Source organism: Apus apus, chromosome 4 (assembly GCF_020740795.1).
Source record: "Apus apus isolate bApuApu2 chromosome 4, bApuApu2.pri.cur, whole genome shotgun sequence".
Classification (NCBI taxonomy): Eukaryota; Metazoa; Chordata; class Aves; order Apodiformes; family Apodidae; genus Apus; species Apus apus.
Window position 1 is genome coordinate 64,079,590 of NC_067285.1, and position 15,753 is coordinate 64,095,342.

Below are 15,753 nucleotides of genomic sequence, written 5' to 3' on the forward strand. Positions count from 1 at the left end.
AATTCAGTTAAAGTGTTTGGTGTTTTTTCCTTGAGTATTAACTTACTGTGACTAATTATCTCACCCCTAACACCAGTTATTGTCAGTTTCTTATGTCTGAGCCCTCAGTTGACACTGATGGCACTTGAATAAATTATTTACTCCAGGATGTGTTCCATGCATGTTACCTTTAAAGTGGCAGAGATTTAACGTATGGTCTTTTCTGCCCATAAAGGCAGCAAAAATAATAATAAATCATGGCCCTTTATGAAAATAATATGGCTCTACTTTTGAAAAAAAATAAAATAAAAATTACACATGTTCATCTTTGTTCTTGTGTCTCTGACAATGGCATTGCTTCTGAAAAAGGAGACAGAAAACACCCTGGGTATTAAACACACTGAGTGTCACGTCTTAATTTAGGATCTCTTCAGCTGCTCCTGCCACTAGTAGTTTTTAATACTGTGCCAGAGTTAAATTAGCTATGTGTTAGATACTTATAATACAAAATGAACATGTATCTTGTTATTTTGCCATTTCCACTTCCTTAAAAATAACGTTCCTTTGTCTCTAAAGAGGCATCAGTCTGTCATGCTGTTTGCTGCTGTAAGAACATCTTAAAAAAAGCGGTGATCTTTCCTTCCTTTCCTTTCTTTCCTTTCTTAATGTATGTTTTCTGGAAGATTTTAATACTCTTTGGGTAAGATCTTAAGGCCCACTGTGGAATCTGTATTTTGTAGTCTCCCATTAAAAGCAATGTCTAATTAAGAACCAAAGTCTGCAGGTTGAACTCTCTGGGAGCTAATGACTAATTCTTGATAGCAGGACTGTGGTTTTAAGCTGTTGCCAGCATCTTGAGAACAGTTCGATGCTGGAAGCTGCTCCCAAGGGCCCTTTTTTGCAGTTACACAAAGTACTGGCTTAGGCAAAGCAGGGGAGGTAGATGATTCTCATCGCTCGGAGGCTTGAGGGTGTGCGCACCAGTAGGGGGAGATAAGGGGATATCTTTCTGCTGCTTGGAACCTTGGCGCAGTTGCCTGTCTTCAGACGCATCTATTTCTTCTACACTAAGGCATTTCCAAAGCACAAACTTTCAGTGCTTAATTAAAGCTATAATTTTAAACACATTTAGGCAATTCAGTGCAGTGCTCTACTGGATACGTGAGTTGACTTAAATCTGCTGCTAACATCAGTAAATTTATGGGGACAATCTACTCCTGCAGGTCAAGTTTTAAACCAATGCTTATTTATCCATACTGTTGGGCTCTGCCTGGGCTACTGGCCCTGCAGCTGGATGCAACAGGGCAACTGGGACTGTGGCCCAGCTGTGCTGGAGCTAAGACTTGGCTAATTTCCTCTAATAGCAGATGTGTCAGGCAACTCCACCAGTTGCTCTTGGCAGTCTGCAGTGCCATTTGGCTGTAGTTTTGCTTCTGACTCTCTTGCTTTTCATTCTTGTTTGCTTAGTCTTGATCCCTGGTTCCTGTCTCCTTTGTGTTATGCTCCTATACCTCACCTTGTTCCAGGCCTGACTTACAGTGAGGGCTCTTTGATTTTCAAACTTCTGGCTCTATGACTTTCTGACTATGCTTTTCAGTTTGATATGACTTTGTGTCTCTGGTGTCTTGGTTTAGTCTTATGCTAGCTTTAGTACTTGTCTCCAAACTTAATTCTAACCCAGTCTTCACCTTTGGGCTTACTAGGGTAGTCTGATGAAATTATGTGCCTCTTAAGAAATCTGAAACTGCAGTGGAGGAAACTTGCATTAGCTCACTTCTCAGCAGTATTGGAAAGGGAATAGATATGGAAGTCCCTTGCATGATTTCTCCTGAGTTTGCATGCTGCTAGGTATTACAGGCATGACTTGTGGATCAGTTTTGCACCAGAGGCTTAATCTGAATGCAAATATTCTTTCACAGTCTTAGATGACCAGTTATGCTTCTTTTATAGTGAGACCTGTTGTAAGCAGGCCAGTTTTGGCAGGGGGTATAACTATTTCCAGGGTTCGAGGTAATTTTCTTCCACTTGTGTTCTTTTCTTTTATTATCTGTTGACTTCAAATGTCAGTCAAGCTGTGTATAATTGCTCATGGCACCATTTGTTACTGTTTTCTGTGTTGATTCAGCAACTTGGCATTTGGAGATAACCTGCTTTCCCTCTCTACTATTCCAGATGCCATTGCTTGCATTTTATTCCAATGCAATTAATTTTGGTATCATCCATTCCATGACTCTCTGTGGAATTATCTATTTTGCTTTGCTTTCTAAACCAGGCACAGTATCATTAACAGTGTGTATAAATTCTGCTAAAAGCTTCAGGACCAAATCCAGAACCTGTATAAATAGCTGAGCCAAAAGCTTAACAGTTGTATGCAAGGGGAAAACATGTAAAGCTCCAGAGAGGCTGACAATACAACAGGTTAAGTGCTCACACTGGAAGCATAAAGGCCACGGGTGGAAAGGAGAGGATCCATTAGGTGATGGATGATACAAAGTATTTTTACCTGCTACAGACCCTTTATCTAGCTCCCTCTTGTGTACTGAGGTAGAATAAGTGTGGGAAAACATTTGTCAAGAAAATCCTCAGACCATGGCCCTTGATGGTGATCTAAATTGGTATATGGTCCTTTGTATAAGATCTCTACACTGGAGTGAATTTCCTCTCTTGGATATGGTGGAACCGAATGGCACGTGGAGTACTGATAAATTGTGTTGGCTTTCCAAGGCCAGTATATGGCACTTGCTATCAAGTTTATTTTGGTCACATGTAGATAAATTTAGTTCTTTGGAAGTTTTAGGTGCTAGTAAATGTTGTATAACTATTCCTTATTACTTAAATCTGTAGTTTTCTCCCATCTACACAGGTGGTCCTTCAGCTTTTTCTCACATAAACCTCCTTTGCCATAGAGGTATCTCTTTTCCGTGGAATCTGAATCCTATTAGATTCCTTTTTCTCATTTAACAGTAGGAAGAGAACATAAAGATCACATATTTGAATGGAAAAAACAGAGTATGTGGATTCTGGGAAAATTCTAACAAATTTGCCCTCTTGCATCACCAATCCCTAGTAGCATCGTTAGTCATTTCATTTTCTAGTAGAACAGAAACCCAGCATGACACATCAGAAGCTCTGATCTGAAATGCAGTCACTTCTGATCACAGATCTTGGAGACAAGGTCTGCGAGAGCTGGGGAGAGGGAATTTTTTCGAGTCCGGTTAAGTCAGTCTCCACCTTTTCACCTCAGATGAGCCATTCTTTTCCATTTTAGCTGAGACATGTCAGTTAGTTTATACAACATTACTACTAGCATAGATATGAACTACAGAATTTTTCGTGTCTGTTACCTTTATGAGAGAACAAAGATAGTATTTGGTGATTTCTCTCTCTTCTTTTCCCTCCCTGACAGCAAGGATAAGGATTTTGCAAATGGTCCAAAAACAAGTCATGGGGTTAAGATTGCACCACACCATAACAGAGTAGTCATGAGGTCTTATACCTGTAATATAAATCTTGGCCACATCATACCTTGCAGAAGTGCCATGGTATGTAGCATTTGGTGGTGGTGCTCACCTTTGTCCTATGAAAGCTCCTAAGGAAGAAACTACCTGAAATGGAGGTTCTACCTTGGAAAGGCAGACTAAATGCATTTGACAGATGCATAATCAAGACTTTCCACAAGATAAAATGAAATAACTTTACCTAGCCTGGATGGCATATTATAATTGAAAACTTAGAAGCAAATTAAAACTTTAAAAGTCCCATATAACTTTCAGAAGTAATACAATCACGCTGGAGTTGTGATGCTAAATGTCCTTACGTAGCAGCAACAATAATAATACTTTCTTGTTTAAAAAATCAGAGCTGAAGTCTTGTCCTGTGACTAATGGAGGAGCAAGGGTAAGCCTGAGAGATCCAGAGTCTCTCTTTATTGCCACCTATCAAGAAGAATGCAGATGACTCATGCAAACAGCCTGCAGTCACAGAAGAACGGATCCCAACTGGTCCTCTGCATCTCATGAAGTTGTGGCCCACAAGGTGTAGGCAATACCTGAAGGTACTGGCCATACTGCATTCCTAACATGCTGCTTCCCCTTCTGTGTCCGAGTGCCGCTAAACAGTGCTTTCCAACAGTGGAGAAGAAGATGCAGAGTTTTCTTCTGTCCGGCTTATTCTATGCACTTGCTGCTTCATGAAGTATGCCTGACATATGGGGAGCCTTCTTTATACTTGTAATGGCATTCAAGAGTTATTTGGGCATATATAAAATACCCTTGCTTGGGCACTAGCTCCATTTCTTGTGTTACCATCATGATAAGAATCTCAGATGGGAACTTTGTTACCCAGCTAGTTTGTGCTAATGGAACAAAAGGATGGTCACACCACATGGAGCTCACCACGGTTGTCGGAACAAGCTGAGAACTCATGCTGTTGTGCTGAATGTCAGCTGCATACGGTGTCTTCCCATATGCAGTGAAAATACCACTAGGACAGCCACCAAAATGGCCCCTAAAAATGTCAGGCAAATCAAATCAGAGAATATGTGTCCTAACTGCCATCTCATTTTCTTTGTGGCTTTCTAAAGCAATAGTATCTGCTAAGCAAGCAACTTGTGCATCACCCTGGAGGGAAATGGGAAGCTGGCTTAGGTGTCTGGTGATTCTTGGCTCATCTACACAGAAGTTATTCAACAACAGCTCTGTAAACATCCCTCTTACAGAATAGGTGTGTCCTATTTTCCTCTTTAATTAAAACTCACTGTGTTAAACTAAACCGGAACAGCTCAGCCTTATTCTGGAAATTAGTCATGAAATTAGTCAGGAATAGCTCCTCCTGAACAACTACATGTATAAACAAGCCCTAAACAATATTTATGTTGTCTGGAACAATGTGGGACATCAACACTGATGTAAATTACTTTCCAGTCCTCAAAGAAACATAAAGTAAGAGTTGTCATCTTCCAGCCAGGGACAATGAACACTTCACACCCCATGTCTGACTGTTGCCTTTGTCCTTCCTAGGCAGTTTGAGATGGTGAGTCTGAACAGGCCACAGCAGCAAGGCTGAGTGCTGCAACTCTGCCAGCCCTTTCGGCAAGCGGGCCTGCACCAGGTGCACTGGGCGAGATACACAATGCCAGGAGATGGATACATTTTTTCTTTTATCCGTAGTGGAGAGCATCTCACCCGGGGGATGTATTAGGAAGCCCCCAGACTGAAGGGTGTTATTTGAGCAGTTTCCTGCAGACAAGCCTCGGCTGTGCCCCCGTGTGACCGTCCCGGGGACACCCCTCCTCGGGGCAGGCGGCTGCCCGCACCCCCGCAGCAGCGCGGGGCGCAGTTACCCGGCGTGAAGCCGCCGTCAGAGACAAGTGGCGGCCACCCCCGCGGCCACGGGCGGGCTCCCACGGCCTCGCGGAGCCTCCGCGCCTGCCGACCCGGAGCCGCGGCTCCGCGGGGGGCTGTGAGCTGCCCGGGGCCGTGAGCTGCTGGCGGCCGTGAGCTGCGGGGGGCTGTGAGCTGCGGGGGGGCCGTGAGCTGCTGGCGGCCGTGAGCTGCGGGGGGCTGTGAGCTGCGCGGGGCTGCCCGCCCGTCCCCGCGGAGCGGGTGGGCGCAGCGAGCGCACCTGGGCGGCGCGGCGCGGGGGGCGGGGCTGCCTGACAGTGATTGGCGGCTGGGCGGCGGCCAATGGCGGCGCGGGCGGCGGGCGGGCGGGGCCGGGCGGAGCGGGGGGCAGCGCCGCGGAGCGTGTGCAGCGCGGCGGGGCCGCGGCCGGTGCGACTGCGGGGAGAGACCCTGCGGGGGCTGGCGGGGGAGAGACGGACCCGGATCCCGATCCTGCGCGGCGGCGGTGGCCGGTGGCGGCGGCGGGAGGAGCCGGAGCAGCCGGCGGCGCGCCGCGGAGGAAGGAAGCGCAGGGCTGGCCGCTGCGTGTGCAACCTGGCTGTTCCTGCTGCCCGCGACCACTCGCGGCTTTTCCTGGCGGCGCTGCCTGACAGCCGCCCGCGGGGCTTGTCGCCGGGGGCTTTGGCGGGGGGGGGGGGAAGAGCGAGCCGTCCTAAACAACCTGGAGGCGTGATTGAAAGCGAGCAATTATTAACTGGAGGAGGAAGAGAAGGAGGAGGACGGGGGTGGGGGAAGACGAAGGAGGAAGGCACCGCGCGGCAGAGCCCAGCCGAGCCAGCCAGCGGCGGCGGGACGCGGCAACTTCGGCCGCAGCAGAGGAGCCGGAGCCCTGACCGCAGCAGCGGCCGCCGCCTCAGCCCGCGCCTGCCCTGCCCGAGGGGGGAGAGCCCCGCCGCCTCCCCGGCCGCCGGACATGTCGGAGCATAAGGCCGTTGATCCCAAGTTATCGACAACGGACAGGGTGGTGAAAGGTGGGTGCTGCGCCCCCGGCGCCCTTTCGGCCGGGTCGTCCCGTCGTGCCCCTGGCCGGGGTCGCGTCCGTCCCCCCCTTCCCCGCCGCGGGCAGGTACCGCGGGTTTGCCGGCGGCACGGCCGCTGGAAGCGGTGGGCTCGGCCCCGGGGCTTTCGCCGGGCGCCGGTGGAGATTTGCGGCTTCCCTCGCCTGCCCGCCCGGCGCTACATTGCAGCATTTCCCCCCCTTCCTCCCCCCGCCGCCTCCTCCTCTCCGCCTTGAAGGCGCTGCACTGGGCTGGCGTGAGAGAGAGGGGGAGCCCCAGCTTCCTCACCCGCCCCGGCGCCTGGGGGAGAGGGGGGCAGGGCTCAGCCCCCTCCCCCAGCCCTCCTGCTCCTCCGGGCATCCCTCCTTCCTTCTCCTCCTTCGGACTGCGCTCCCCGGAACCCCCCCGCAGGCTTGTCACTGCCGTTCAGCTGCCCACATGCAGCAGGATGCCTGGAACCCTTCCCTCGCCGGCAGCCGCAGCTCTGCTCCCTCCCAAACCAAACCCGATTGCGGGGTTCGGGCAGCGCTGCCTGCCTTTCCCCCACCCCGCTCCGTGCGGGGCCGCCCCCGCGGCACCCGCGGCGGGGATGCCGGGCGGGGAGGGGGGCCGGGGCCGTGCGCGCTGTGGGAGGCGGCGAAGGCTGCTTCCTCCTCCTCCGTCGCCGCCTCTTGCTGATGGCCCGGCCTGCGTGGATGTGAAGTTATCCAGCGGGCGAGCCGCGGCCGCACACCCGCGTGTGCGTGCAGATGTGCGTGCAGATGTGCGCGGGGGTGCTCTGCACAAGCACGTGTCGGCTCCGTGATTTTTGCTTGGTTCCGAAGGGATACCTGTGCTACCAGCCTCGGCCCTATAAACAATTTAGAGTTGGGATTAACAACACGTCGTGCCTTGCAGTACAGACCGAGGTCTTTATTGGGGAAGTGGCTGATTTAAATTGCACGTGTGCGTTTGTCTACATCTATGAAGTGCGTTTATGTTTAGTGGCTTGGGTTTTTTGGGTTTGGTTTTCTTCCAGTTTCTACTCTGGCCACATAGGTGGATATGCTTGGATACAGTGTAATTCATCCAGTATAGGTTGTAACCCGTATACCAATACAGAGTGCTTTTTTTTGGTGAAAAGCACAAATGCCAGATGCAGAATGCAGCCTTCCAGAACCCAGGAGGCTGGAAATTGAAATGGCCTTGGAATAGATACTCTTTCGTATTTACATGAGTGTACACCAAGACTAAACACTCAATATAAATATTATTTGAAAAGGCATATTGTTTATATTTTCGTATTTATATTTATATTTGCTTTCTTATGCTTTTCCCTCCTCACTATGTTTTTTTTTTTTGTCCTCCAAATGAATATGTCTGTCTTCACATGTTGTAAAAAACATAATTACAAGCTTGTTAAGGATTTTTTTAAAATGACTTGGGAATTTACCTTTACCTTCTAATATCTAGAATATTTACTGTTTAAGTATTCAGTCTGTTATATCACACCAAGAGTAGGCTTTAGAAGCCTGTTTAGCTGATGTTTATCTTCTGTAGAAACAACGCATGACCCATCCTATTGGGAAGACTTATTAATGATTATGGGATGCCTAACTTTATTTTTTTTCTCTTTACATCTGCCTTGGTCCTAACACGTAACCGAACGTCCTGATCTTTGCTATGGCAGATCTTCCTTTGGCTTAAATTGATGAGTAGGAATTACCTTTATAATATCCTTAATAATTTCAGCACTTCTTAATGTGTTTTGTCATCGATAGCTCATTTTTCACACGTAACATCTCAAACATCTGAAAGGACTGTTTCTAAGAAAACTTAGCAGTATGTATAGTTAGATATTTCTGTAATGCAACTAAAACATAAATCAACTTTGTTAAACTGAGAATTGAACAAAAAGAACAGAACATACAGGTGAGATGGGTGCCTAAGCAGCACGTAACTAATGTCTCATAGTATCAGTGTTTCACTGGAGATGTGAAGATTTTTTTAACTGGTTCAGTCCCTTATTAAATTTTTTTGAAGGCCTTAAAATAGCATGTGAAGAATAACCTGATTCCTAAAAGAATTATTCTTTGCTGTATCATAGGCACTTCACACTGCCTTTGTATGGACTGTAAGGATATTGAGTAAGAAAATAATTGGTGGTAATAATCAGAGAGACAGAAAAATATTACTGTATGGTTTCTTTCCTATATGACATGGTACCTTCTTGATGAACAACAGAAACAGGCTTGCAGTGTTAAATGAATAAAGAATATTTTTAAAAAATAAGGTGCCTTGTAAGCACCTATGCAAGTAGTTGGAGATCCTTGGTATTTTAGAGAGGAAAAACAGATGTTCTGATGTTGGTGAGATATAGCCTTTGAAAACAACTTTTTATTTTTTAATGTTAGTTTATCATATAAAATCTTACCTGGATAGGAAATGTTTTAGCATATGTATGCAGGCTCTGGGTTAAACTCTGTCCTCTGTTTGCAGGTGTTGGTTGTTGCTTGGGTTTTTTTGCTTGTGTTTGTTGTCTTTGTGGCATTTTTTAAAAACCCTTTGGATTTGCTGGTGCATAACAGGAGATGTCTTCTAACAACAGTTCTGGGCTGGTTGGAGACAACCCTGGCTGGGCATCCTTATGTAACAGGGGGGTGGGTTTGGGGTTTATAACACTTTCAGCGGCTTCACGGAGATGGCATGTGGCTGAGAATTTCCTCTTTTTGGGGTTGCTCTGGGCTTTTTGTGTGTGTGTAAGCGTGCCATGCCTCAAATATGCTGAGAAGTGGAGTATTTCCATAGGTGAGGACATCAACTCATGGTCATTTTGCTTTACGTATGTGTCCTGCTACATTATGGAATTGTTTGAACTGTGCTTAAACAGATCTGAATAAAAAATGGAGCATGCTTCTGGGAGGAGGGGAAAGAGGCTCAGGTGCCCCTAATGCTTATAAACTTTTGGTCTTATCCCACTGCTGTTATGCAGCTTGTACGCAGTTAAATTTGATGTTGGAGTGAAATTTTTGGATCTAATGCTGTCGTGCAATGAGCAGTGTAAAGAAGAAATTCAAGTCTGAGTGTAATGTTAAGTTTTCAGAAGCAAATTAACTCTTGGCAAGATTAACAAAATTGTTTTCTGTTGAGTTAAAGGGAAATAATATCCTGTATGTGAATCCAGAGGCTGTAGTTAAAGAGTTTGAAAATTACTTTTTTTATTTACTCCTGTGTTCTCCTTAAAATAGTATGTGTGAAATGATGCAAATTAGACCTTTACTCTCTGGATTTTGTGATCCTGTGCCGGACAAATGCTTTGAATGGTCTGTTAACTGCAAATCAGAACCTGTACATGCAGATATTTGCGGGATCCAGGCTCAGGACAACATACTGTTGCAGCAACTGCTGACTTGATGTATTTTTTAATTGAAATTCCATGCTTTAGTGTTAGAGGTGTGATGCAGCCTCCACCTGGACAGAACTGTTTCCAAGTTCTTATTCTTCAGGACTGAGAAAGCTACTTCTTATCCACACTGCTTTTAACTCCTGAGACTTGCCAGCCAGATTGTGGGCTTGGTTGTTCTTGTGAAGGTAGGAATACCTGTCCAGGAAGAACTGAACTGAAGATAGTAGCTCATTCCTTATGGGACACACAACAGCTGTCTGATGTCAACAGCTTTTGGTCACTACTGACATTAGCAAGATTGAACACCACTGACCTGGAGAGGAGAGCTGCGTATCATGTTACTTGACCTCCTCAAAATATTCAGTATTGCATTACTGCCTCCTAGAAATACTGCTCTCAATCAGAGTAATCCTAAATAAAAGCTTAGAAAGTGAACAAGAGTAGTCATACAAAGAAGTACAGGCAGTATTTCTTGGAAATCTTGCTTTTAGCTAGGTACAAGGATTGTTTTGATTCTTCTGGGCAGGTCAGATTATGTGCTTTTGAGTGGCTTGTTTGTGGAGGTGTTTTTTTTTTGTTTGGTGGTTGTTTTCTCTTGTGTGTGTGGTTTTTGTTTTATTTTCTTTGAAGAAAAATGTAGTTGTAATGAAATCCTTCTGTCTCAGCTGTTTAGATGGGCTGCTGCCATGTATCATGAGCCTCAATGTTGGCAATCTCCTTTCCTCTTGTGCAGTGTGTGCAAAGGTGTTTGCAATTATATAAGCAATTTGGAACACCCAGAAAAGCTAGACACTGGTCTTTGCTGTCGCTGAATTTCAAACTGTGTCATTATTGATGGTCTTCTCATGTTCAGACTATTGGTGATATAATATGAATGTCAGCTCATTATCAGTAGGTTAGCCAACAGTGTTAATTTCAGATTAGTGGAAGGTAAGATTGCTGTCAATAATGGGAATTAGCAATTAAGTTTAGAGTTTCCATTAGCCCAGGGAGACTCGTATGTACTTGCCAAAGGCTTGTGCTCCAGGCTGGAATCCAGCATCATTGTATTGCAGGAGCCTGCCTCTGTCTCTGTGAATCAAATACAATTTTTCCAGCATAGATGGGACCTGCAAGTGCTGGGCCACCCCTGTGTGGTTTTTGGGTAATTGTGTGATTGATGTCAGTAGTGTTTGTGAATTTTATATAAATTTTGGTATATATGTGAATGTTAGGAAATGTATGACAAGGACCAGTTGTAGCTTTCTAATGGCAGTAGATTAAATGGTTCTGTGCCCCTCTACTGAGGGTGCCGATGATTTGGTGTCTGTCCGATCCTCCTGAAGGAAAGGAAGGAGTTGCTTTGTAGCTGTTTCTATTAGCATAGGAAAGCTGACCTTTTTCTTTTAATTAATTTATCTTTGTAGAACTTAGGAATGTACTTGCTTGCTCTGGGGAAGCCTGCATCTGGCTTTAAGGAGTGTTACTAACTACAGAATTCATGCTTCAGCTGTGTCAAAAAGGTGGCACTGGTACAGCTGGGAATTACCTGCTCTGCTGTATCTACTTTCACCTTCATTTGAAAGGATGGGTGTTCCTCCACCTCACCTTTGGTAACTCTGTAATCACAGCTCCCTTGCTACCTCCATGAAGCAAGCCATGAGATGGAGCTGAGAGCAGAAATCAACTGAATATGCTTCTATAGGCTTTATGGTTACTTAGGAAGAAAATGAGGTTGGCTTGTTTTGTTGTTTTTTTTGTGTGGTTTTTTTTTTTTTTTTTTTTCTTGTAAGTAACCATTTTGTTCTTACATCATGGTCAAAACTAAGTTAATATTTGTAAGACCAGTGGATTCTGTGAGCTGGGTGCTGCTTGGGTCCTTGTATGATTTACACCGTGTAAATATGTCTGAACTGTGAATAACACTCATAAAGGATTGTGAATGTTGTAATGTGAAACTGAAACAAAACCAAAGTACTGTGCTTGACAGTTATACTTGTGTAATAAAGCTGGTGATTTATTTTGGTTTGTGAACTCACTGGCCTCTTAGTCATTAGGATCATTTTGTAAATAAGGCCTTCAGCAAAACAAGTCTTTTACTGTATAAGCGTAGGGAAAAGTCGTGTTCACACTAAAGGGTGCCTTTCTAATGCAGTTATTGCTGCACTGCATGGGTGGAAGGCTTTTTTCGTGCTCTGTATTATGTGAGTGGTTTGCTGAGCGTGCAGAGTCCCAGAACTGATAAAGTGAGGGACAAAATTGCTTGATTTGTGTGTTAAAAAAACATTTGTATGTTTCTGAATTCCACATTAGCTACAGCTGTCTTCTGTTACCTGCTCTTTCTGGCTGAGCCTGGCAAGAGAGCTGGTGCTCTTGATGCCATTGGTGGTGATGAGAAACCTGAAAGAGGAGTTCAAGCTGAATGTTATCAGCATTTAACTTAACTGGAAAATGTGAGACAGTTTAGGTCATTTTCCATAGAGGGATGGTGTAGAGAACAGTTGTTTCCTCTCTGCAATCTATTCCCAAATTGAATGATATCTGCTTCCACTGTGCTCATCCCACTTAGAAATGATAGGTGTTGCATGGTTATGCTTGCTTTTCTGTGCAGGTCATGACAAGAAGATCAAATGCAAAATATATTTACCTTAGGTTACATAACTCAATATCTTATTTTTTTGTAGTTTCATGACTTCCAGAACTCTCACATTCCTTACTGTCTGGTATTTCTAAAGGGATTTTCTGTCATTTTGGGTATTGTCTATTTAAAAAGTACTTGTAGCTCAGTTAGTCCAAATGAATCCTTTTTTTTTTTTTAAGTTTCTTCTATTTTTTTCTGAGTGGCTCCTACTTAAGGTGCAAAGGCAGGATTATAATTTAAATTTGGTACTCCATTTCAATATGAATATTAATTTGTCCAAGGCTTCCCAGTAATGTTCAAGCAGCATGTTGTGGAGGATAGTTCTCTCTTTATAACTTCAAAGAATGTGGAAAAAAGTACTTCCTTAAGAGTATTTTAAGATATGAAGATATTGCTTAACACTTTTCTCAAGCGTGCCATAAAAGAAGCCACAAGTTTCTGAAGTAAAAGCCACTTCAAATCATCTTTGTGAAGAGGTACCTTCTAGTATTCTTTCGTATGTGGTTTCTCAAGTCAAATGCAAGTTACAATGGCATTAATTGTTCTTCAGCCTAATACTTAATGTATTTCCTGTTCTGATAATCAGTCATTTACCTTGACTTTCCCCAATAAAAGATCATTTAATGGCTATTCAATCAATAATGCTGGAAAGTATCATCCTAGTTCTGAAAAATATTGTAGCATATGTGCGGCCTAGTTCATGTAAGTGTGTGGCTCATTGAGCTGTCTGCCAACCTGGTTGTAGATTCAGTCCTGTTATTGCTGGAGGCTGTACCCCAGATATATTTTTGTTGTTTCCCTTCAATTATTGAATGAAGTAAGAGATAGAAGATGGTATGTGGAGAAACAGGGAGACAATACATGCTACGATGGTGAATTTTTCTTTTAAAGGTAAAATGCTGAATTTATTCCTACCCTACTTACTCCTCCACCAGGAAGCTGCTACTGTTGAACTAACACCTTCAGAGTAGTACCTCCTTGACAGTCATTTACGTGCATCTTAAACTGACTATGAAATCTATTTTTATAAGGGAGGTTGCGCATGTTAGCGTTGATATGGCAACACTGCTGTATGAGGAGAACATGACCGTCTTAATTTTATGATGCCAACACAATTTCCAACTAATATCTAGCTGATACCATTTATGTTTGGAGCTGGAGAGGGGAAGGAGCAGAATGGAAAGGCACCAGAGTTGAAAAATTGTGGGTTTAGTTAGAACTTAATTCCTGGGTGTCTGGGGGCTGCATGTGCTTAAGGTGTAGATGGTATTCTTTCCTATTAGGGTCTACTTCATGAAGTTTTTGAAAATGTTTAGTTTGAGGACTGTCTACTGCTCAGACTTCTTTCTACTTAGAAACAAAGCTGTGCTGTACTGGATTTCTGTTGCAGCTTCCTTTTTATTTGGGTGTGTTCTCTTTTATTACCTTCTCCCTCTTGTGTTTCAATCTGCACTTTCTTTTTCTGCCTGTTCCCTTCCTATGTGTCTGCAAGCTTCTCTCCTGGTTGCTGTCATGCTTATTGCTAAGTACGTGGAGTAGCCTAAGTGCTGTCTGGTAGTTGTGATTTGGCTGCGTGTACCTAATGCAAGATGTTCACTGAGCACAGTCTGGTGTCTTTCCTCTGGTGCATCTGTAGGTGCTGGGGGAAGCATGTGAGAATAGGGGAAGTATATTCTTCCTCTTAGGCTTATGTTGTAATTCTGCAGCCAGCTGCTGACTTTGTAGCTTTCTTTTCACTGAATAGTTCCATGATCAGTGTGCTGCTCAAGCTCTGCCCCACTTGTCACAGAAGGACATCTCTGTTTTGCAGTTTGGCTGCTGTTAGTAAGTTGCTTAGCAGTAATGTTGAAAGCTCACAGTGTGCCTGTTTTAACTTGTAGACTGCATAAAGCTCTGAAGGGCTATCTAGTGGTGTTCTTTGGTTAACTTGAGAATAGAGGTGATACAGGCACTTATGCTTTGGTGTCTCTGCAATCAGACACAAGTTAATTAGCAACAGAAGGGAAGATTTGGTGAAGCTGATAATACTTGCTTGAAATAAAATGTGAAGTTCACTACAGGTAAGTGAACTGTAAAACTCCCACCTTAAACTCTAAGCAGAGAAGGTGCAGAGCTTGGTCTGCATAGAGATTATACAAAAATCTTTGTGTTAGAGAAAGAAGGAAAACTATTCTAAAATATGGTTGCATTAAATCTTAGCAATAGTAATAGCTATTTTTCTGTCTTTCGGATAGGCATGTATGGCTTAATAATATAATCAAACTCCGATGCATTACAGGGCTTTCAGAATTGGAAAGTGCTGTAATGGGATTAAATATGTACTTATGGAGACAGGTATCAGTATAACAGCACTGGTATTGTACGCCATATTCTTTTTCTCCATCCCATCTTTTAGAGGCATGCAGCTTAGCCATTTTATTGTATCAGATTAGTGTTGGCCAAAATACTTTCCTGAAGTCATCTTTACTGTTGCACAGTGTAGAACTGATGGAGCAAAAAAGTATAACTAACCTGCTAGGAGCAAATTCTGTTGTTATGTTGGGTCTGATACTTGCCAGTCATACAAAAATACAAAGCCTGCACAGTGTTGCCACAAGAAAGGAAGTGCACTTCAAACTTCTGTTTGGAATGGTGAAAATAACATTTTAAATAATGGGTTACACAGATGTGAGGCTGCGGTCTTTAACACTCACTCTGAGTAAGGTTCAATAGACTTAATTAACAGAATTCAAACTGCAGGGTTTTGGCTTAATTTGGTATGTGGTTAGATTTTAACTTTTAATGTAAGCTTTTGGGAGTGTCTTTGGAAGTAGGTTGTACTTTTCTTTTTTAACTTGCTGATAGTGACAGCTCAATAATGGTGTGGTCAGATAAAGTGCAGTTCCTGAGTTGTTCATATTTTGAAGTAACCATCACTTGGCAAGAAATCCTCTGTGGTCTAGATAAATGGCCCCGAGTAAGGAAAAGGTGTGGCTTCAAACATGTTTTCCGTTGCTGTGTTTGGTTATAAGTACATGTTTAACTATTCTTTCTTTCCTTCTTGGGATAGGGATGGTTATTTCTTATTCTTCTTTTGCTATGGCTGTATTTGTTACTCGTTATCAAGTCCTGCACTGATTTCTGTGAAGATAGATGCATGCTGTATGATTAGGTGATAGTCTTTCTGAAGTGTTTGGAATTCCTCTGGAAGTGTTTTTCTGTCCTAAAGTGGAGAAACTGGTAAAATTAAAACTAATTCTCTTATAGTAGTGATTTCCTTGGTAACTAGGGAAAAAACCAAAACCAGTGCAGGATTACTTTCTGGTCTGTAGTTCTATATGAGTTACTTTGGAGGGGAAGGCACATGGTAGAAGATGATCATGTACACAT

General features: G+C 43.8%; 1 protein-coding gene across 2 annotated transcripts in view; it reads left to right on the top strand.

Moving 5' to 3' along the window:
- Positions 1 to 5,822: 5,822 nt before the first annotated feature.
- Positions 5,823 to 15,753, top strand: part of PPP3CA (protein phosphatase 3 catalytic subunit alpha) — a 187,944-nt gene continuing 178,013 nt past the window's right edge. For both annotated transcript variants that reach the window (XM_051617943.1, XM_051617944.1), the window contains exon 1: positions 5,823 to 6,352. In XM_051617943.1, coding sequence (XP_051473903.1) covers positions 6,295 to 6,352 — 58 coding nt within the window. In that variant the 5' untranslated portion in view covers positions 5,823 to 6,294. The remainder of the gene's footprint in view (positions 6,353 to 15,753) is intronic.